Source organism: Odocoileus virginianus, chromosome 4 (assembly GCF_023699985.2).
Source record: "Odocoileus virginianus isolate 20LAN1187 ecotype Illinois chromosome 4, Ovbor_1.2, whole genome shotgun sequence".
In the NCBI taxonomy this organism is placed as follows: Eukaryota; Metazoa; Chordata; class Mammalia; order Artiodactyla; family Cervidae; genus Odocoileus; species Odocoileus virginianus.
This window is the reverse complement of record NC_069677.1, coordinates 948,158-972,913: the sequence shown is the minus strand read 5'-3', so window position 1 is coordinate 972,913 and position 24,756 is coordinate 948,158. Positions and strand designations below refer to the sequence as shown.

Genomic DNA, 24,756 nt, shown 5'->3' with positions numbered 1-24,756 from the left:
GGCTTACTTTGCTCTGTATAATGGGCTCCAGTTTCATCCATCTCATTAGAACTGACTCAAATGAATTCTTTTTAATGGCTGAGTAATATTCCAAGGTGTATATGTACCACAGCTTCCTCATCCATTCGTCTGCTGATGGGCATCTGGGTTGCTTCCATGTCCTGGCTATTATAAACAGTGCTGCGATGAACATTGGGGTGCACGTGTCTCAGATCTGGTTTCCTTGGTGTGTATGCCCAGAAGTGGGATTGCTGGGTCATATGGCAGTTCTATCTCCAGCTTTTTAAGAAATCTCCACACTGTTTTCCATAGTGGCTGTACTAATTTGCATCCCAACTGATAATTTTTAAATGACATTTGTTGTATTAGAGCTATGAATTTTCCTAGGGCTCTATCTTCTATTTTCTTTTATTATAGTGTGAATGAATGAATTACAGTTTTTTTCTTAAATCCCATCATATCTTTTGCTAAAGAGATTAATAGAAATTGAAAGGAGAAAGAAACAAAAGGAGCTGAAGGAGAAGGAAAAGCAAGAAAAAAGGAAAAGGCTAGAAACAGAGATGGGCGAAGATGTGGAAAAGGAACTCCAAGGAGAAGAGGAGGAGGAGGAGGAAGAGGAAGAGGAGCCCTTACCTGAAATCTTTGTTCCTTCAACGGCCTGTCACATCCTCTGTGGGTTTTACTCTGAGCCAGGAAAGTTCTGGATTTCTTTGGTGAGTAATAATGTAATAAATTTTTATCTCAGTCCTAATCCAATATATGTGTTATTTTCTATCACATTCTTAATTGCTAAGACTCTGTGCTAAGACTTCAGTTATTATCTACTATTGAAGGCTTGGATTTTGACAAATGAATGTGTTAGTTTTTATATCATCTTAAAATCTTTTATATGTCTGTCTACTATATCTTTTATCTATGACAATCACACATGTTTCAGAAGGTCAAAGGGAAGAAGAATCAAAGATAGAAGGGCAAAGAGCTAAGAGGTTTTCCAAGTGAGTCTGTCATTTTCAAATTTTGAGAATGATAGCAGCACAATCCACTGGACTTGCTTACTTTTCATTACCTACAACTATGCTATGTAGCCACATGGAAATCTGGGTAAATGGCTGTTTTTATTAATAGATGATCACAGTGCCACCGTCAAAGAAATTGGTACTTGGCTAATAAGGAAGCACAGAAAAACGGGAGACAGGTACCTGGGAATGTTACCATAGTGTGACAATTACATCTCCTAAATACATATTTTCTACTCTAATAAAATATTTTATTGATCTATTGCAAAGCAAGATTTCCTTCACTATATAATAAATTTGTCAAAAATTCACGTAGAAATATATGTGAAAGGGGGTGGTCCTAAGATGGCGGAGGAATAGACGGGGAGATCACTTTCTCCCCCACAAATTCATCAAAAGAACTTTTGAACACTGAGCAAGTTCCACAAAACCGCTTCTGAATGCTGGCAGAGGACATCAGGCACCCAGAAAGGCAGCCCATTGTCTTCAAAAGGAGGTAGGACAAAATATAAAAGATAAAAAGAGAGACAAAAGAGGTAGGGATGGAGATCCATCCCAGGAAGGGAGTCTTAAAAAAGAGAGACGTTTCCAAACACTAGGAAACGCTCCCACCGGTGGGTCTGTGGCAAGCCTTGGAATCTCAGAGGGCAACATAACCAGTAGTAAGAATAAATAAATAATTAAAACCCACAGATTACGTGCCTAATGGCAATTCCCAGTGGAGAAGCAGCACAGATTTTCACATCCACCACTAGCAAGCAGGGGCTGGACGGGGAGGCACGGGCTGCATTGCTTAGGGTAATGACTGGGCCTGAATGGCCCAAGGGCAATCTGAGGGAACTAACTTGAGGTAGCAACCCAGACTGTGGGATGGCTATCCCGTGAAAAGCCCTAACCTGAGACACTGCCAGGCCTGCTCACAGAACAAAGGACTGAGTAGAGTTAGCCAGCTGTGGACCAGCCCATCCCCTGCCGGAGACAGGAAGGCGAGAGCAGTCAGAGCTGGTAGGGGGCAATCGAGGCCCCAGAGAGGCATCCTCTACCAAACTGCAAGCAGACTTTGTTGCTAACCAAGACTTTTTGGAATTTGGGCAGTTGACGTCTGCCGTGAGCGTCGCAGCCAGAGATCAGCTCCCCAGAAGAGACACATGGCACACCTGAGAAGGCACACCCATTGTACACCCAGAAAACCGAGCTGGCTGGGATGGGGAGGCGATAAGATGCACTGCCCACCTGAGGGTGACTGCGCTTGCCAAGCACCTGGTCACCTGAGCTGCTTGGATCTGGGAAGGGCACAAAACACAGGTCCAACCAAGTTTGTGCCTTTGTTGAGTACCTGAGAACCTGAACCTGAGTGGCTTAGACCTGGGAAGTGCACGCAATCCAGGGCCTGCCTCAGACAATTCCCGGCAGAGCAACCTAGAACCTGAAGAGTGTAGACCGTGAAAGCACACACGCAGTGAGCAGGGGCAAACCCAGTGCAGCTGAAACACTGCGAGCACTCCCCACACATGCCAGTGATATTTGTTTGCAGTGCTCCACCGCCCCCCCCCCCCCCCAACAGCAGACTGAACAAGTGAGCCTAAAAAAGTGACTACCACCGCCCCCTTGTGGCAGGGTGGAAATTAGACACTGAAGAGACCAGCAAACAGAAGAAGCTAAAATAAACAGAACTGCTTTGGAAGTGACAGGTGCAATAGAGTAAAACCCTATAGTTAGCTCCGACTACATAGAAAGGGCCTATAGATCTTGAGAAGTATAAGCTGGATCAAGGAACTATCTGAAAATGAACTGATCCCACACTGTCCACTACAGCTCCAGAGAAAGTCCTAGATATATTTTTATTATCACTTTTTAAATTAATTTTTTTTAAAATTTTTAAGTCCTCTATTACTCCTTTAATTTTCATTTTTATAACCTATTGCTGCTGCTGCTGTTAAGTCGCTTCAGTCGTGTCAGACTCTTGTGCGACCCCAGAGACGGCAGCCCACCAGGCTCTGCCGTCCCTGGGATTCTCCAGGCAAGAACACTGGAGTGGGTTGCCATTTCCTTCTCCAATGCATGAAAGTGAAAAATGAAAGTGAAGTCGCTCAGTTGTGTCTGACTGTTCGCGACCCCATGGATTGCAGCCTACCAGGCTCCTCCATCCATGGGATTTTCCAGGCAAGAGTACTGGAGTGGGGTGCCATTGCCTTCTCCTTATAACCTACTATTACCTTGCAAAAAAAAAAAAGACCCCATTTCTAAAGAAAACTTTATATATATATATAATTTTTGTGACTGTTTTGTTTTTTTAATATTGTATTTTTGAGAATCTAACCTCTACTCTAGATTTTTAGTCTTTGCTTTTTGGTATTTGTTACCAATTTAGTACCTTTAAGAACCCAATCTTCAGTACCTATTTTTACTTGGGAGCGAGATTACTGGCTTGATTTCTCTCTCCCTCTTTTGACTCTCCCTTTTCTCCACAAGGTCGCCTCTATCTCCTCCCTCCCCTTTCTCTTCTTTACCCAACTCTGTGAATCTCTTTGTGTGTTCCGGACTGTGGAGAACACTTAAGGAACTGATTACTGGCTGGATCTGTCTCTCTCCTTTTGATTCTCCCTCTTCTCCTCCTGGTCACCTCTATCTCCCTCCTCCCTCTTCTCTTCTCTATGTAACTATGTACCTCTCTGGGTGTCCCTCACTGTGAAGAAATTTTTCATCATTAACCTAGATGTTTTATCATCAGTGCTGTATAGATGGAGAAGTCTTGAGGCTACTGTAAGAATAAGACTGAAAACCAGAGGCAGGAGGCTTAAGTCCAAAACCTGAGAACACCAGAGAACTCCTGACTCCAGGGAACATTAATCAATAAGAGCTCATCAGAAGTCTCCATACCTACACTGAAACCAAACACCACCCAAGGGCCAACAAGTTCCAGAGCAGGATATACCATGCAAATTCTCCAACAACACAGGAACATAGCCCTGAGCTTCAAAATACAGGCTGCCCAAAGTCACACCAAACCCACTGATATCTCAAAACTCACTACTGGACACTTCATTGCATTCCAGAAAGAAGAAATCCAATTCCACCTCACCGGCACAAGCTTCCCTAACCAGGAAACCTTGACAAGCCACCTGTCCAACCCCACCCACAGTGAGGAAGCTCCACAATAAAGAGGAACCACAAACTGCCAGAATACAGAAAGGCCACCCCAAACACAGCATTATAAACAACATGAAAAGGCAGATAAATACCCAGCAGGTAAAGGAACAGGATAAGTGCCCACCAAACCAAACCAAAGAGGAAGAGATAGGGAATCTACCTGATAAAGAATTCAGAATAATGATAGTGAAAATGATCCAAAATCTTGAAAACAAAATGGAGTTACAGATAAATAGCCTGGAGACAAGGATTGAGAAGATGCAAGAAATGTTTAACAAGGACCTAGAAGAAATAAAGAGTCAATATATAATGAATAATGCAATAAATGAGATAAAAAGCACTCGGGAGGGAACCAACAGTAGAATAATGGAGACAGAAGATAGGATAAGTGAGGTAGAAGAGAGAATGGTAGAAATAAATGAAGCAGAGAGGAAAAAAAGAATTAAAAGAAATGAGGACAACCTCAGAGACCTCTGGGACAATGTTAAACATCCCAACATTCAAACCATAGAGTCCCAGAAGAAGAAGACAAAAAGAAAGACCATGAGAAAATACTTGATGAGATAATAGTTGAAAACTTCCCTAAAATGGGGAAGGAAAAGTCACACAAGTCCAAGAAACCCAGAGAGTCCCAAACAGTATAAACCCAAGGCAAAACACCCCAAGACACATATTAATCAAATTAACAAAGATCAAACACAAAGAACAAATATTAAAAGCAGCAAGGGAAAAACAACAAATAACACACAAGGGGATTCCCATAAGGATAACAGCTGATCTTTCAATAGAAACTCTTCAGGCCAGAAGGGAATGGCAGGACATACTTAAAGTGATGAAAGAGAAAAACCTACAACCCAGATTACTGTACCCAGCAAGGATCTCATTCAAATATGAAGGAGAACTCAAAAGCCTTACAGACAAGCAAAAGCTGAGAGAATTCAGCAGCACCAAACCAGCTCTCCAACAAATGCTAAAGGATCTTCTCTAGACAGGAAACACAGAAAGGGTGTATAAACTCCAACCCAAAACAACAAAGTAAATGGCAATGGGATCATACTTATCAATAATTACCTTAAGTGTAAATGGGTTGAATGCCCCAACCAAAAGACAAAGACTGGATGAATGGATACAAAAACAAGACCCCTATATATGTTGTCTACAAGAGACCCACCTCAAAACAAGGGACACATAGAGAATGAAAGTGAAGGGCTGAAAAAAGATATTCCTCGCAAATAGAGACCAAAAGAAAGCAGGAGTAGCAATACTCATATCAGATAAAATAGACTTTAAAATAAAGTCTGTGAACAGAGACAAAGAAGGACACTACATAACAATCAAAGGATCAATCCAAGAAGAAGATATAACAATTATAAATATATATTCACCCAACATAGGAGCACCACAATATGTAAGGCAAATGCTAACAAGTATGGAAGGGAAAATTAACAATAGCACAATAACAGGGGGAGACTTTAATATCCAACTCACACCTATGGATAGATCAACTAAACAGAAAATTAACAAGGAAAAACAAACTTTAAATGATATAATAGACCAGCTAGACCTAATTGATATCTATAGGACATTTCACCCCAAAGCAGTGAATTTCTCCTTTTTCTCAAGTGCACATGGAACCTTCTCCAGAATAGATCACATCCTGGACCATAAATCTAGTCTTGGTAAATTAAAAAAAATTGAAATCATTCCAAGCATCTTTTCTGACCACAATGCAGTAAGATTAGATGTCAATTACAGGAGAAAAAAATATTAAAAATTCAAACATATGGAGGCTGAACAACATGCTGCTGAATAACCAACAAATCACAGAAGAAGTCAAAAAAGAAATCAAAATATGCATAGAAATGAATGACAATTAAAACACAACAACTCAAAACCTATGGGACACTGTAAAAGAGTGCTACGGGGAAGGTTCACAGCAATACAGGCTTACCTCAAGAAACTAAAAAAGTCAAATAAATAACCTAACTTTACACCTAAAGCAACTAGAAAAGGAAGAAATGAAGAACCCCAGGGTTAGTAGAAGGAATGAAACCTTAAAAATTAGGGCAGAAATAAATGCAAAAGAAACAAAATAAACCATAGCAAAAATCGACAAAGCCAAAAGCTGGTTCTTTGAGAAGATAAATAAAATTGACAAACCATTAGCCAGACTCATCAGGAAACAAAGGGAGAAGAATCAAAACAACAAAATTAGAAATGAAAATGGAGAGATCACAACAGACAACACAGAAATACAAAGGGTCATAAGAGACTACTATTAGTAACTATATGCCAATAAATGGACAACTTGGAAGAAATGGACAAATTCTTAGAAAAGTACAATTTTCCAAAACTGAGCCAAGAAGAAGTAGAAAATCTTAAAAGACCCACAAACACAGAAATTGATACTGTAATCAGAAATCTTCCAGCAAACAAAAGCCCAGGACCAGACAGCTTCACAGATGAATTCTACCAAAAATTTAGAGAAAAGCTAACACCTATCCTACTCAAACTCTTCCAGAATTGCAGAGGAAGGTAAACTTCCAAACTCATTCTACGAGGTCACCATCACCCTAATACCAAAATCAGACAAAGATGCCACACACACACACAAAGAAAACTACAGGCCAATATCACTGATGAACATAGATGCAAAAATTCTTAACAAAATTCTAGCAAACAGAATCCAACAACATATTAAAAAGATCATACATCATGAACAACTGGACTTTATCCCAGGGATGCAAGAATTCAATATCTACAAATCAATCAATGTAATACACCACATTAACAAATTGAAAGATAAAAACCATATGATTATCTTAATAGATGCAGAGAAAGCCTTTAACAGAATTCGGCATCCATTTGTGATAACCCTCCAGAAAGCAGGAATAGAAGGAACATACCTCAACATAATAAAAGTGATATATGACAAACCCACAGCAAACATTATCCTCAATGGTGAAAAATTGAAAGCATTTCCCCTAAAGTCAGAAACAAGACAAGGGAGCCCAGTCTCACCACTACTATTCAACATAGTTTTGGAAGTGTTGGCCACAGCAATCAGAGCAGAAAAAGAAATCAAAGGAATCCAGATTGGAAAAGAAGAAGTGAAACTCTCACTGTTTGCAGATGACATGATCCTCTACATAGAAAATCCTAAAGACTCCACCAGGAAATTACTAGAGCTAATCAATGAATATAGTAAAGTTGCAGGATTTAAAATTAAAACACAGAAATCCCTTGCATTTCTATACACTTAACAATGAGAAAACAGAGAAATTAAGGAAACAATTCCATTCACCATTGCAACGAAAAGAATAATGTACTTAGGAATACACCTACTTAAAGAAACAAAAGACCTATATATAGTAAACTATAAAACACTGATGAAAGAAATCAAAGAGGACACAAATAGATGGAGAAATATACCATGTTCATGGATTGGCAGAATCAATATAATGAAAACGAGTATACCTCCCAAAGCAATCTATAGATTCAATGCAATCTTTATCAAGCTACCAATGGTATTTTTTGCAGAACTAGAACAAATAATTTCACAATTTGTATGGAAATACAAAAAAACCTCGAATAGCCAAAGCAATCTTCAGAAAGAGGAATGGAACTGGAGGAATCAACCCTTCTGACTTCAGGCTGTACTAAAAAGCCACAGTCATCAAGACAGTGTGGTACTGGTATAAAGACAGAAATATAGATCAATGGAACAAAACAGAAAGCCCAGAGATAAATCTACTCACCTATGGATACCTTATCTTCGACAAAGGAGGCAAGAATATACAATGGAGAAAAGACAACCTCTTTAACAAGTGGTGCTGGGAAAACTGGTCAACCACTTGTAAAAGAATGAAACTAGAACACTTTATAACACCATACACAAAAATAAACTCAACATGGATTAAAGATCTAAATGTAAGACCAGAAGCTATAAAACTCCTAGAGGAAAACATAGGCAAAACACTCTCTGACATAAATGACAGCAGGATCCTCTATGACCCACCTCCCAGAGTATTGGAAATAAAAGAAAAAGAACAAATGGGACCTAGTTAAACTTAAAAGCTTTTGCACAATGAAGGAAACTATAAGCAAGGTGAAAAGACAGCCTTCAGAATGGGAGAAAATAATAGCAAATGACAAAGAATTAATCTCAAAAATATACAAGCAACTCTTGCAGCTCAATTCCAGAAAAATAAATGACCCAATAAAAAAAATGGGCCAAAGATCTAAATAGACATTTCTCCAAAGAAGACATACAGATGGCTAACAAACACATGAAAAGATGCTCAACATCACTCATTATCAGAGAAATGCAAATCAAAACCACAATGAGGTACCATTTCACGCCAGTCAGAATGGCTGCTATCCGAAAGTCTACAAGCAATAAATGCTGGAGAGGGTGTGAAGAAAAGGGAACCCTCTTATACTGTTGGTGGGAATGCAAACTAGTACAGCCACTATGGAGGACAGTGTGGAGATTCCTTAGAAAACTGGAAATAGAACTGCCATATGACCCATCAATCCCACTTCTGGGCATACACACTGAGGAAATCAGATTTGAAAGAGACATGTATAACCCCATGTTCATCACAGCACTGTTTATAATAGCCAGGACATGGAAACAACCTAGATGTCCATCAGCAGATGAATGGATAAGAAAGCTGTGGTACATACACACAATGGAATATTACTCAGCCATTAAAAAGAATACATTTGATTCAGTTCTAATGAGGTGGATGAAACTGGGGCCTATTATACAGAGTGAAGTAAGCCAGAAAGAAAAACACCAATACAGTATACTAACACATATATATGGAATTTAGAAAGATGGTAATGATAACCCTATATGCGAGACAGTAAAAGAGGCACAGATGTATAGAACAGTCTTTTGGACTCTGTGGGAGAGGGCGAGGGTGGGATGATTTGGGAGAACGGCATTGAAACGTGTATTATCATATGTGAAACAAATCGCCAGTCCAGGTTCAGTGCATAAGACAGGGTGCTCAGGGCTGGTGCACTGGGATGACTCAGAGGGATGGGATGGGGAGGGAGATGGGAGGGAGGCTCAGGATGGGGAACACATGTAAATCCATGGCTGATTCATGTCAATGTATGGCAAAACCACTACAATATTGTAATTAGCCTCCAATTAAAATAAATAAATTTATATTAAAAAAAAGAAATATATGTGAACGATTACCACTAGTTCGTGAGTGGTTTCAAATCCTTGGCCAGGCCAGAGGATTGCCTAGCTAAGGCCTGTTGTTGTAAGGAGTGATGAGAGTTCATGCGACTCCTCATCAACATTTCTTAGAAATATATCTTTGATAGCAATTTCTAAGGAGGCAAGCAGCAAGAAGGATGGAAAGTAGGAATGAAGGCACCTTAGGATTCCATGTAGTAGCACCTTGACCCTTTGTCTTCTGTGCTTTATAAAATAATTATTGATGGATTCTGTTGTGTGGGGTTCAAGGGGTAAAGAGATAAATAGGACATGGGCTGCCCTTGGGAAACTTCCTCATATCATGAGGGAGAGAGGTACAGAAACAACTGTAGTAGAATAGAGTTCTAGTGTCTTGAAACATGCAAAAGTTACTAATTATCTAACAAACATATTTAATGCTTATTAGCTTTAGGGTTGCCAGATATTACATAGGACATGCTTGTACTAAAGATAAACTTGCTGATTATCTGAAATTCAAATTTAGCCATGCACCCTGGATTTAAAGTTTTTAACCTAGTTTTACTGAGATATAATTAACATGCAGCACTGTATAATTTAAGGTACATAGCATAGTGATTTGATTTGCATGTATCATAAAATGATTGCCATGATAAGTTCATTTAATATTAATTCTGTTTTTTATTTGAAAAATCTGGAAACCTGATTATTCCATACCAGGCACCATTCTAAGTGACTACCTTATAGAATAAGTGCTCTTAATAATTTGCATTTTACATTAAAAAATCCATGGCAGGGAGAGGTTAGGTAACTTATTTGCAGTCATATAATTAGAGGTGGAACAGGATCTGGACTCAGGCAGTTGGGTCCAAGCTCTTAACCATTAAACTACACCAGCAAACAAGGTTAAGGTATAGGTCAGAGACAGTGACACTAACCCTGTTTGACTCATTTGCCAGCTCTGTGCCTGTACCACACAGATGCTGTAGAAAACCAGCCTTGTTTTGAAACCACGACTATAGTTCTCATATCTCAGAGTGCTCACACTGTAGGCTGGTTCCACTTTCTCACTTTCCAAATGACCACTAATTCTTCTCCCATCAGTCATTTTCACTTTCCCTCAATTTCTAGTCATAACCTTACCTCACATTTTCTTTTCTTTTTGTTTCTGTTTTGTTGTTTTTGGTTGTGCTGTGTGGCTTTCGGGATCTTAGACTCCCTGTCAGGAATTTAACCCAGGCCGTCATGGTGAAAGCACTGAGTCCTAACCACTGGACTGCCAGGTTATTCCCATCTCACATTTCACTGAAGAAATAAAAAAAATCAGATGGAATTTCCTTATCTTGTCTTAGATCTCATGTTCTGTGGAATCCATACAAGTTTGTCTGCTGCTGTTAACAATTGGTGAATCGTTTGTTACATCTTTCCAAGGACACTATTCCAAATGGCCTCTTGATCCCATCCCTTCTCACGTTCTCAAAGGTTTTACTTCTGAAATAAATGAGCTGGTCTCCTGTATCTTCACCCTCTCTCTGTTTACTGACTTCTTATCATCAGCACATAAACATGCTCCTAGTACTTATCAACTTTAAATTTTTTCTTTAAGATCCTTTCTTCTCATCCATTGCTTCTTTATAGGAAAACTTCTTGGAAGAGTTGTATGTAACCATTGGCTTCATTTCTTCATCTCCTATTTGGTCTTTAACTCATTCTAGTTGGGTTTTTATCTTCACTATTTCACATCATCAAAGATTTCCATACTGTAAAGCTCAGTGGCCACTTCTCTGTCCATTTGGCCTCTCAGAAGCATGTGATAGAGTTGACCTTCCATCTTTCTTAAAGCATTTTTTGGGGGGCCTGGCTTCCATGACACCACTTTCTGCTGGCCAGGTCACTCCTTTTTAGCTTCTCTTGCTGGCTTCTTATTTGTTGAACTAGCTTTTAACTTTGAAAAACTTGAAAATGTTCGAGTTCTTGGGCAGCCTCCTTCTTGCTAGATGCTTTCATCTAGTCCCATGGCTTTAAGTATCAATTATATGTCAGCAAATCTCATGTTTATCTCTAGTCTTGACCTCTCCTCTCATATTCAGCCTTGAACATCCAACTTGACATCTCTACTTGTCGCCTCAAAATGAACATGTCCAAAACAGAACTTTAAAAATCACACTTGCTCTATGCAAACTTGCTTCATCTCCATCTCAGTAAATGGAACAACCATCCACCCAGTTTCTAAGCCAAAACTCAGAGCTGTTGATGATTTTTATTTTTCCTTTACATTTGATATTCTTATTTTGAAGTATATCTTTTGTAAGCAGCACAAAGTTAGGCTTTTTCTTTTTAATCGTGTAGTAAAATCTGTATTTTAATGGAATGCTGTGTCCATTTACATTTAATGTCGTGACTAATATATTTTAGATTAAATCTACTGTCCGGTTATTTCTATTTATCACACCAATTCCAGTTATATGTTCCCCTTTTTACCTTCTATCAGATGGTTAGGTAGTCCCCCCCAATTTTCCTCCTCTTTTAAATTATTATATATATATATTACTATATTTATTATTTATTATATGTAATATTTATATTATATAAATATATATTATATGTTATATATTATATATTAATGTAATATATAATATTATATATTACTATTTTAGTGGTGATTCTAAAGATCACAATATATACCCTTATTTTAATATGCATGCTCAGTTGCTTCTGTCCTGTCTGACTGTTTGTGGTCCTATGTACCATAGCCATGAAATCAAAAGACGCTTGCTCCTTGGATGAAAAGCTATGACAAACCTAGACAGCATATTAAAAAGCAGAGACATAACTTGGCTGACAAAGGTCCATCTAGTCAAAGCTATGGTTTTTCCAGTAGTCATGTATGAATATAAGAGTTGGACTAGAAAGAAAGCTGAGCACTGAAGAATTGGTGCTTTTTGAACTGTGGTGTTAGAGAAGACTCTTGAGAGGCCCGTAGGCTGCAAGGAGATGAAACTAGTCTATCCTGAAGGAAATCAGTCCTGAATATTCATTGGAAGGACTGATGCTGAAGCTGAAACTCTGATACTTTGGCCACTTGATGCAAAGAACTGACTCATTGGAAAAGACTCTGATGCCTGAAATGATTGAAGGTGGGAGGAGAAGGGGATGAAAGAGGATGAGATGGTTGGATGGCATCACCGACTCGATGGACATGAGTTTGAGCAAGCTCTGGGAGTTGGTGATGGACAAGGAAGCCTGACATGCTACAGTTCATGGGTTGCAAAGAGTCAGACACGACTGAGCGACTGAACTGAACTTTACCATAGCCCTCCAGGTTCCTTTGTTCATGGGGTTCTCCAGGCAAGAATACCAGAGTGGGTTGATATTCCCTTCTCCAGGGCATCTTCCCAAACCAGGGATTGAACCTGTGTCTCTTATGTCTCCTGCATTGGCAGGTGGGTTCTTTGCCACTTGCACCACCTTTGAAACCCATAATTTCACATAAATTTATTCTTTTACTAGCTCTAGAGAAAAAAAATCTTTGGGCATTTAATGCTGTGTATCCTCCCCCACACCTCATTGCAAAATTATTTATATATACACACACACACACACACACACACACATATATATATATGTATATATGAGTTTTGGTTTTGTTTTTGCCTTATTGTGCCTATTTTGCCTTTAAATTTTTTTTATTTCTTCTGTATATTTTCTTTCCAAAACTATATTTTTATCATCTTTTGTCTTCCATTCTACCATTTATATCTTTTTATTATTATTTCTTTGTAACCTTATGCATCTTTTTTTCTCATTGCTTTGAAGATTTTGTGTTAAAATGTGTAAATTCTTTATTTTTTTTACTGATGTAAAGTTGATTTACAATATTGTGCCAGTCTCTGGCTATACAGCAAAATGACTTGGTTATATACATATAGATATTCCTTTTTTAAAAAAAATTATTTGCTATTATGGTTTACCACAGGATATTGAATATAGCTCCTTGTGCTATGAAGTAGGACCATGTTTGTTTATCCGTCTATATACAATAGTTTATATCTGCTAATCCTACACTTTCAGCCCTTCCCTCCCCCATTCCTTTGGCAACCACAAATATGTTCTCTATCTCTGTGAGTCTGTTTCTGTTTTGTAGATAGGTTCATTTGTGTCATATTTTAGATTCCGCATATTACTGTTATAGCATGGTATTTGTTTTTCTCTTTTTGACTTAATGTCACTTAGTATCATATCCATCCATCTGTCAATAGACATTTAGGTTGTTTCCATGTTTTGGCTATTGAATAGTGCTGCTATGAGCATAAGGTTGCATGTATCTTTTTGAATGATGGTTTTGTCTGGATATATGCCCAAGAGTGGGATTGTTGAATCATACAGCAATTCTATTTTTAGTTTTCATTGTAGTTTTGATTTGCATTTCTCAGAAGGTGATTGCAGCCCAGCCATGAAATTAAAAGATGCTTACTCCTTGGAAGGAAAGTTGTGACCAACCTAGAAAGCATATTAAAAAGCAAAGACATTACTTTGCCAACAAAGGTCTGTCTGGTCAAGGCTATGGTTTTTCTAGTGGTCATGCATGGATGTGAGGGTTGGACTGTGAGGAAAGCTGAGTGCCAAAGAATTGATGCTTTTGAACTATGGTGTTGGAGAGGACTCTTGAGAGTCCCATGGACTGCAAGGAGATCCAACCAGTCCATCCTAAAGGAGATCAGTCCTGGGTGTTCATTGGAAGGACTGATGCTGAAGCTGAAACTCCAGTACTTTGGCCACCTCATGCGAAGAGTTGACTCGTTGGAAAAGACCCTGATGCTGGGAGGGATTGGAGGCAGGAGGAGAAGGGGGCAACAGAGGATGAGATGGCTGGATGGCATCACCGAGTTGATGGGCATGAGTTTGAGTAAACCCCAGGAGTTGATGATGGACAGGGAAGCCTGACATGCTGCAATTCATGGGGTCGCAAAGATTCGGACATGACTGAGCGACTGAACTGAACTGAACTGAATTAGTGATATTAAGCATCTTTTCATGTGCCTGCTGGCCATCTATATATATGTCTTCTTTATATAAATGTCTATTAAAGTCTTCTGCCCATTTTTTGATTGGGTTGTTTGTTTTTCTGTGTGAAGTTGTATGAGCTATTTGTATATTTTGGAGAGTAAACCCCTGTATGTCACATTGTTTGCAAATATTTTCTCCTATTCCATAGGCTGACTTTTTGTTGTTGTTTTTTATATGGTTTCCTTTGCTGTGCTTGTGAGTTTGATTAGGTTCCATTTGTTTTCATTATTATTATTATTATTTTTACTTCCGTTGTATTGGGAGACTGACCTAAGAAAACATTGGTATCATTTATGTCACAGAATGTCTTGCCTATGCTCTCTTCTAGGAGTTTCATGAAATTCATGTTAAAAGGTATAAATTCTTCATATATCTTGCTTGTGGGTAATTGGCATTTCTTGTACTTTAATGCATTTTATTCAGTTTTAGAAAAGTCTGAGTCATTTATAAACCACAATACTGTTTCTAGTCCATATTGTTGGTCTTGTGGAATTCCAATTTTGTATATATTAATCCTTATCATTATGCCTCATACAGATCTTACACTCCTTTTTAAAAAAATTTTACATCTTTATCTTCTCTCTCCTGCCTTAGTCTATTTTTTCTGATTCTGTTTCAGTTTCATAACTCTAGCTTTGGCTGTGTCTAATTGTTTTTAAACCAATCTATTGAATTCTAATTTCTGTCATTTTATTTTTCAGCTCTAGAATTTTCATTTTTCCCACTATCTACTTTTTTATAGATCCTAGTTGACTTCTAAAATTTTCTTCCTTCAAAAGTCCCTAAATATATTAATCATAGTTATTTTGGAGTCCATTTTGGAAACACCTCTATCAATATTTCTTATAATTTTGTTTCTTGGATATGTTTTTATCTCTTGGTTTTCAGTCAAGACTTTGTTAATACACTTAGTTGCTTTTTTGCTTTCTCTTTAACTGAATGCTAGACTTTGTGAAAAACTGTAGCATCAACTTGAGTCTCTGTATATTGCTATTATTGCCTGGAAATTTATTTTCAGTTCTGGAAAGCAACTAGAAACCCTAGGTCAGTTTCATCCAGTCAGTGACTGAGATGACTTGAAATTAAGTTTTACTTTCTGTGAGGGCCAGTCTGTTTCTAGTTTATTCATACATGTGGGATTGCAATGGAAAGCCCAGTGGAAGGTGTGTTTACAATGCTCCTTCTTCTTGGAGGACCCTGGGAATTCTTTGCCTTTTTCTAAGCCCATGAGATTACAGATTGCTCAGCTTCTTAATTTCTCAGCTGCCTTTTTCAAGATTAGCAATTGCCTTAGGGAGAAAAAAAAATGTCCTAGACTGGAAATCTCTGAAAACCATGATCTACAAAACTCAATTGTTAAATACTACTTATACTGAATAATCCTTGAAATAAAATGGAATTCAGTATGTAGATAGAAGTGATATCTCTCTTGTGTTTTAAGTGGGAACAAATCATTGTAAGGTATTTTATTTTTATAATTGTATGGCTGAATATAAATGAATAATAGACATGCTTTGTAAAACTTATCTATAATCATAGAAATTATATAAAATACATGTTTTAAGACATCTCTTGTATGTGTTAAAATTTGAAATTATCAAAAACTCCTCATGTGGTCGTATGTGTCTTGTGTTCAGGTACTATCTTCTATGTTGTTTCACTCTTTTTTAGGGTGGCTATGATTCTGGTTTTCTATATCACTGTGAATTTCCTCCAGATGACAAAAGCAGTGATAACACAGTAAGGAAAGATGAACCTTTTGATTTCCGTCTTCTTGAAGATACAGAGGATAATCCCATCACAACTATCACTTTCAGGTGACCAGAATTTCAGAATTCTTTAAAAAAAAAAAAAAACTGCATCCCATTATTTTCTGTTTTTTCCATCATGAGTATTACCATTTCTAAAGATCTGTCCAAATGGAGGAATACTCAATTTTTTAATTTTTAGTTAAATCAAATGACTAAAGTAGAGTCAAAGCTAATCCTGAAACTACTTCAATCCTTCTATCAAACATTCTGTCAGAACTTGTTACACAATTAAATTGTATCAATTTTCTTTTTGTTACTTAGGAGGATGCTACTGCATGGTAAGATAACAAAAGTTCCACGTTACAATGGTTCTGGAGAAATCACAAATTGAATAATTGAGAATTAAGCATATATGCTGATCATTCTTTTAAAGACCAAATATAATAGCTCCAGATTTCAAATTGTCTTTTTGTCCTTCTACCCTTTTGTATTAGTTTACTAGAGCTGCCATAGTTTTTTAGGGCTTCAGCATCTGAATTTTGTGGGGACACAATTTACTCCATAACATCTTTGTTGTTAAAACTTTAGCCATTCGTCGATTAATTTAAAATTAAACATTTTCAGATTAATATGAAGAACAATGTACTTTCCTTGTGTTTCATAGTATTAACCAAGAAATGATGTTTTGTGGAATGCAAAATGGAGCGATTCGAGTATATATCCTAAGTAAGAATGATTCTTCATTGACCAGCATGAAGGACTACTGGCACTTCAATATGCATGACAATAATTATGGACATGTTAATGCCATCTCTACTAGCTTTGATGACCGGTTCTTGGTGACTGCTGGAGCAGATAGTAATATCTTTGTTTTCAACATTTTTTCTGAGTTTGAGTTAAAGAAAGTTGTGAAAGCCAAAGTGCCATCTCCCAGGGTATGTAACTGACTAATAACAGTAACAGCAACTTTGCTTTAATGTTTTGGTGTTAAAATGTTCACATTCACTTAAAGATGAATTTGGATATAAATACCTTACAGTCTAATCTTCCTACCAGTATTATAATTTGGCCTTTCTGGTGTCTCTGTGATCAAATACTAAAGATACTGAATTTACCTTATTACTTTAGTCATTTGATTTATTATTTAAAGGTATAGAAGTCCTTCAGCTAAAAAGACTGTTAATTCTTCTGTCTCCATCACTTTGCAAAGTTTTGTTTTCAGGATGCACAGTTTTTTTTTTTTCAGATATATTTTGCTTTCTATTTATTCATTCACTTATTGAAGAGGCACATGTGGGATGTATACCATAATTTGTACTTTTGAAAGGGGTTGTAAAAGTATTATCGTCTTTACTATTAGAATGTGACAGTGTTATCAAAGACTCAGTCAAATTATTGTATTCTTAAAAAGAATACATTACTGACTTTGTAAAGAAGATTGAGGGTTTGGATCCCCAAATTATATCCCTTTACCCTATCACAAGACCTAAATTTTCTGTTATCAAAGTGATTCCTTTGGCTAAAATCACTAATAACTGTTACAATTGCTTGTAAAGAATGAATTGTATTCGACTAAAGTTAAAACTCCTGTGAACACATCAGCTTCCTATTTAGTAGGTAACCCACTTCAAAAGAACATGCAGAGAAGGTAGGGAAGATTTGAGCAGGTAAATTTTCATTTCTATTAACTGCAGCAAAATTTGGAGAATGAACTGTTGTCTAAAGAGATCCAGCTCAGGAAGAGAAATTTTCCAGAAGACAAAATAGATGAACAAGAAGAAAATCTTTATCCTTCTACTTAGTACCAACTCTCCATGGAAACCCATACTGAATAGAAAAAATCCATTCCACATTTTTATAATGGTCGCCTTTTATTTGTGACTGCAATTAGTGTTTAAGTCGCTGAAGCAGCCTCTAAGAAGGCAAAATCAGACAGAATTGAATATGCAAAGTACAAAAATTAAGCTCTGCACCAGTCTGAGGTTCTTAACATATTTTAGAATAACTGAAGAGCTCTTAAAAGCATAGATGCCTGAGCCCCACCCAAGAGCAATTAGGTCAGAATCTCAGAAAGTGAGTCCCAGGCATTAGTACAGATCTTCTTCAACCTATGATGCAATGGGGTTGTGTCCTGATAAGCCCATCATAAATTGAAAATATCTTAGGTTGAAAATGCATTTAATACATCTAAGCTACTTCATATCACAGCTTAGCCTAGCCTAACTTAAATGTGCATAGAACACTTACATTGGTGTACAGTTGGGCAAAATCATCTACTGCAAAGCCTATTTTATAATAAGGTGTTGACTATATCATATAATTTGTTGGATACTGTACTGAAGTGAACCTAATGGTTTTGTGGGTACAGCCAGTGGTGAGAGTACCAGTTGTTTACCCTCATGGTTGTGTGGCTGCAGCAGCTGCCAGCATTTTGAGGGAGGATCTACTGCATGTCCTTTGCCAGGAAAAGGTCAAAATTCCAAACTTGAAGTATGCTTTCTACCAAATGCATATTGCTTTTGCTCCATCATAAAGTCAAATAGTCATTAAGTTGACCATCGTAAGTCAGAGACCATCTGTATTTTTAAAACCTTGCCCCTTCCCCAGCCCCAACGGTTTTAGAGTGCAGTCAGAATTGAGAACAATTGGCAGGTGTTTTGGAACTCTTTGGAAGCACATCTGTTTAACTTATTTGCCGTAAACAGCAGATGTCAGGAGATGGTTGGCTGTTATTTGTATCAAGTCTTGCAAATTGCAACTGATATTGGAGAAGCAAGGGGCTTAGCTCTGAGAAATAAAAAAACAAAGTTCAGTCAAGTTCTGTCCTAAGTGATTAATGGTAACTAAAATGTATTAGCTATCCCTTGTCTCTGACATTAGTCATGACTTATAACTTCACTTTATGAAAGTCATAGATCTTGTCTTATATAAATGTAATTTATATTTTATGTGTATCAAGACTAGCACTTAAAAAACCAACTTGATCATAAGAGAATCATTATTTCTTTACAACAAATGACAGCAAAACATGAAGACCTATGAAAGACCTATGAAAGAGAATAGAAAATAGGTTCAATTTTACTTAAGAACTGGTTAGCTAGAAAACTAGGATTTTTTGTTTCATTCACTGGGTCATAAATCCTCTTCAGCACCCTAAGACATTTTTTTTTTCCATTTATTTTTATTAGTTGGAGGCTAATTACTTTACATCATTGCAGTGGTTTTTGTCATACATTGAAATGAATTAGCCATGGATTTACATGTATTCCCCATCCTGGTCCCCCCTCCCACCTCCCTCTCCACCCGATCCCTCTGGGTCTTCCCAGTGCACCAGGCCTGAGCACTTGTCTCATGCATCCAACCTGGACTGGTGATCTGTTTCACCCTAGATAATATACATGTTTCGATGTTGTTCTCTTGAAACATCCCACCCTCGCCTTCTCCCAGAGTCCACAAGTCTGTTCTATACATCTGTGTCTCTTTTTCTGTTTTGCATATAGGGTTATCGTTACCATCTTTCTAAATTCCATATATATGTGTTAGTATACTGTAATGGTCTTTATCTTTCTGGCTTACCTCGCTCTGTATAATGGGCTCCAGTTTCATCCATCTCATTAGAACTGATTCAAATGAATTCTTTTTAATGGCTGAGTAATATTCCATGGTGTATATGTACCACAGCTTCCTCATCCATTCATCTGCTGATGGGCATCTAGGTTGCTTCCATGTCCTGGCTATTATAAACAGTGCTGCGATGAACATTGGGGTGCATGTGTCTCTTTCAGATCTGGTTTCCTCAGTGTGTATGCCCAGAAGTGGGATTGCTGGGTCATATGGCAGTTCTATTTCCAGCTTTTTAAGAAATCTTCACACTGTTTTCCATAGTGGCTGTACTAATTTGCATTCCCACCAACAGTGTAAGAGGGTTCCCTTTTCTCCACACCCTCTCCAGCATTTACTGCTTGTAGACTTTTGGATAGCAGCCATCCTGACTGGCGTGTAATGGTACCTCATTGTGGTTTTGATTTGCATTTCTCTGATAATGAGTGATGTTGAGCATCTTTTCATGTGTTTGTTAGCCATCTGTATGTCTTCCTTGGAGAAATGTCTGTTGAGTTCTTTGGCCCATTTTTTGATTGGGTCATTTATTTTTCTGGAGTTGAGCTGGAGGAGTTGCTTGTATATTTTTGAGATTAATCCTTTGTCTGTTGCTTCATTTGCTATTATCTTCTCCCAATCTGAGGGCTGTCTTTTCACCTTGCTTATAGTTTCCTTTGTTGTGCAAAAGCTTTTAAGTTTCATTAGGTCCCATTTGTTTATTTTTGCTTTTATTTCTAAAATTCTGGGATGTGGGTCATAGAGCATCCTGCTGTGATTCATGGATTGGAAGAATCAATATTGTCAAAATGGCTATACTACCCAAAGCAATCTATAGATTCAATGCAATCCCTATCAAACTACCAACGGTATTTTTCACAGAACTAGAACAAATAATTTCACAATTTGTATGGAAGTACAAAAAACCTCGAATAGCCAAAGTAACCTTGAGAAAGAAGCATGGAACTGGAGGAATCAACCTGCCTGACTTCAGGCTACACTACAAAGCCACAGTCATCAAGACAGTATGGTACTGGCACAAAGACAGAAATATAGATCAATGGAACAAAATAGAAAGCCCAGAGATAAATCCATGCACCTATGGACACCTTATCTTTGACAAAGGAGTCAAGAATATACAATGGAAAAAAGACAACCTCTTTAACAAGTGGTGCTGGGAAAACTGGTCAACCACCTGTAAAAGAATGAAACTAGAACACTTTCTAACACCATACACAAAAATAAACTCAAAATGGATTAAAGATCTAAATGTAAGACCAGAAACTATAAAACTCCTAGAGGAGAACATAGGCCTAAGACATTTTTAAGCACAGAACCTCTATTAAACCAAGTACTTTTAAGTGATTTACTTCATAGTACTTCTTAATTTAAGCTTCCTTTCTAAAGGAGAGTCATATTTCTGATTTCATATCCTTCTCAAGGAGAGGGATTATATTATTCTGTGTATTTCCCACTGAATGTTTTTGGTAAGGTCAAGTGAAACACTTAGAATTTTTAAAATATATGTATTTGAAATTTTTCATTGCATATGCATGAGGTATTTTGAAGGAAATCAAAACATGTATGAAAGGAATATGCTTTTTAAAAAAGTATTTGAAAATAAATGACCTTGAGGATTTCTTTTGCTGTATTTTTGTTAGTAACACATGAATATCAATAATTCCTATTTAGAAGTGGAATGTGATGATATTAACATTTTGCATACATGGGATTGGGTTTCTTTTTCTCTTTATCCCTTTAACTGAAGTAAAAACAAATATAAATTTTTCCCTGGTTTATTTTTTTGTGAAAGTACTCTCCAGGCCTCCAAAACCCTTGATTTACTACTTATTGAGTCTTTTAAGGGAAATATACAATTTAAAGGGGCTAACCTTTCATTCCTTCTCCTACAGTTTGGAATAGAAACAGAGCCAATTCCAGAAGATATTGAAGATTCTAAAGCCTACAGGTATGGGGATTTTTGATCAATACCTACTAGGTCTGGGCTTTTGCAAAACACATCAACATTTTAACAAAGTTGGCCAAGCTGAATGAGTTTCCAAATTATTAGATACTAGTTTTCTTTTTGCTATTTCTATATTAAAGATATGTTATCTTTTTAAATTTCTATTTTCAGTATTGAGAATGCCAGAAGAAAAAGAGAACATGACAAGTTAATGAAAGAAGTAGAAGAAATCAAGGCTGGAAAGAGAGAACAGATCAAAGCTTTAAGAAATCAATTACAGAAACTACTACAGATGAATGAAGAATTACCCAAACATATGCAGTTTAAACGGACAGTAAGCCTCAAATAAATTTGATTTTAATTTTAACATATACTGTTTCTGAATCAAGACTGCTATTTGACCAACAAGTAGGAACACTTAAAGCCATCTTTAAATTTCCCTTACCTGGCTGGTCAGTGTTTTGGCAGCAGCTAAACTACTATAGAACTTGTCACACAAGTTGGTTTGGATGTAGATGAGTCTCTTTGTACAAAGTTTACTTTTGGATTTAGCTAATTCACATGCTTTTGGTAATAAGATAAATATAAATTTGAATCTGGTTATCAATCCTTATCATACCTAACCAAGTTATCTGTTGGATAGGCACATACTATATAATTTGATTCTCTCTGATTTCTTTTGTACAATTCACCATCTCTGTTGAAAAGATAAAAGCTGCTTCATCCACAAAGTTACTAAAAAATAACAGTATATTTGTAGCTATGGGAACAGTCACCAGATTAAGCTGATTTTTTATTAAATTTTTCTCTTGTGCTTTATTGACAACCCCTTCTGAGCCACCAGGTAAGCCCAAAAAAGCTTCTTGGTGTGACCCAAATGGGACAACCACTTTTATCTGTTAGTAATTATTTTTCCCCATTTTTTGTTATCTTAAATGCAATTACTATCAAGAGCCTAATCAAATAAAAGCTCAGAATTTATTTTCTTGACTATACCCATGGATTACCCAGTCCTATAATTCTAGAAGCACTTAGCCAATTTCATTAAAAAAAAAATTGGTGAAATCACATTGATAAACTCATATTGGTGAAAAGACCAACTTAATGGTTAAAAGATGTTTGTTATTATACTAATAAAAGGGTTGACACTTGCAGAATATGGGTGACTTAATCCAAAATAAAGAACAACTGAGGCAAATTCTGTGGCTGATCATTTTATATACATCATTACTAGAAGCCCCAACACATCTGGAAAAAATAATTACTTGCAATTTAGTGTGAATGAGGGCCCTGTTATTTTTCCAGTAGTGAAGTAAAGAAACATGAGGTCCCTAAGTATCCTCATGGGGAAAATGACCCCTTTGGTGAAGAATATTCAAGCCAGACTTGGTTTTATCAGCAAGTCCCCAAAGACATTATGGCCTTTCCTAGGTGGGGTCACATGGGAGGGGAGGTTCAGCTGATGAACATGTGCCATGAACTTCTACCCTGTGCACAGCTAGTTGTGTAATAGTAGTTGCTTTGGGATAGAGAGAGTTCTTTTTTTTTTTTTTTTAACTTGGTACACTCTGCAAATGTTCTATTGACATTCATTGCTTTTTATTATGGGACAAATCTTTCAATATGTAACTCTGTTTTCATCATTGTTAATTATTTCTGAGAACTTTTCTCCATATTTTGTGACAGTAAAATCAGTCTGTGGTTTCTAGAATGAGAGAGTTTATGATATTTAGGAGAGAGTTATGATGTTGGAATGGAGGAGTTATGCATGGAATGGAGGACAAACCTTAAATATCTATATTTATGTATGAAATAGGATTGCTAAAGTCCATTGATAAAAGTACCCTTTTGGTGAACAAGTCTACTTATCTGCAGGATTTTGATCTAGATTCCAAAATTCGTGCTGAGATTGGAAAGAAAACAGCTAATAAAATTCAACGAGTGGAAAAGGAATTGGCTTGGGAAAAGGAGAAACACCAGCTTGGCCTAAAGAAGCTACAGAATAGGTAAGATCCATGTTTCCTGCAAATCAAGATGTTTATGAACAGATATTTGAATAAAGTAGTTTCCAGTGGTTTTATGGAAGTGGTCAGATAGTCGGTCTCCTACAGTACCTACTAATTCCTAAAACTCAAGTAATCCTCTCGTCACTGTTGCTGTCTCCCTGAGCTCATTCCTTTCTCATTTACTGCAAATTTTTTTTTTAATTAGTTGGAGGCTAATTACTTTACATCATTACAGTAGTTTTTGTTATACATTGAAATGAATTAGCCATGGATTTACATGTATTCCCCATCCCGGTCCCCCCTCCCACCTCCCTCTCCACCCGATCCCTCTGGGTCTTCCCAGTGCACCAGGCCCGAGCACTTGTCTCATGCACCCAACCTGGGCTCGTGATCTGTTTCACCCTAGATAATATACATGTTTCAATGCTGTTCTCTTGAAACATCCCACCCTCGCCTTCTCCCAGAGTCCACAAGTCTGTTCTATACATCTGAGTCTCTTTTTCTGTTTTGCATATAGGGTTATCGTTACCATCTTTCTAAATTCCATATATATGTGTTAGTATACTGTAATGGTCTTTATCTTTCTGGCTTACTTTGCTCTGTATAATGGGCTCCAGTTTCATCCATCTCATTAGAACTGATTCAAATGAATTCTTTTTAATGGCTGAGTAATATTCCATGGTGTATATGTACCACAGCTTCCTCATCCATTCGTCTGCTGATGGGCATATGGGTTGCTTCCATGTCCTGGCTATTATAAACAGTGCTGCGATGAACACTGGGGTGCACGTGTCTCTTTCATATCTGGTTTCCTCAGTGTGTATGCATTTCAGTTATTCTGTAGTAGTGTGTCAATGTGATTTAAATTGACATTTCCTGGATGAGTGACAATTTTCACTCCCTTTTCCTATACTTATTGGTTATTTGTATATCCTCTTTCATTAGATGTTTGTTCAAGTCTTTTGCTTATTTAAAACTTGGGTTGTGGTAGTCATAGTCTAGATGA

At 37.2% G+C, this 24,756-nt stretch overlaps 1 protein-coding gene across 7 annotated transcripts in view; it reads left to right on the top strand.

Moving 5' to 3' along the window:
- LOC110128743 (cilia- and flagella-associated protein 44) overlaps positions 1–24,756 on the top strand; it is a 148,611-nt gene that overhangs the window by 64,869 nt on the left and 58,986 nt on the right. For all 7 annotated transcript variants that reach the window (XR_011487194.1, XM_070465929.1, XM_070465927.1 and 4 more), the window contains 6 exons: positions 474–713; positions 16,102–16,247; positions 16,846–17,116; positions 21,692–21,747; positions 21,916–22,078; positions 23,620–23,750. Coding sequence is in view for 6 of the 7 variants with exons in the window: in XM_070465929.1 (XP_070322030.1) it covers positions 474–713; positions 16,102–16,247; positions 16,846–17,116; positions 21,692–21,747; positions 21,916–22,078; positions 23,620–23,750 (1,007 nt within the window). In the remaining variant the exon portion in view is untranslated. The remainder of the gene's footprint in view (positions 1–473; positions 714–16,101; positions 16,248–16,845; positions 17,117–21,691; positions 21,748–21,915; positions 22,079–23,619; positions 23,751–24,756) is intronic.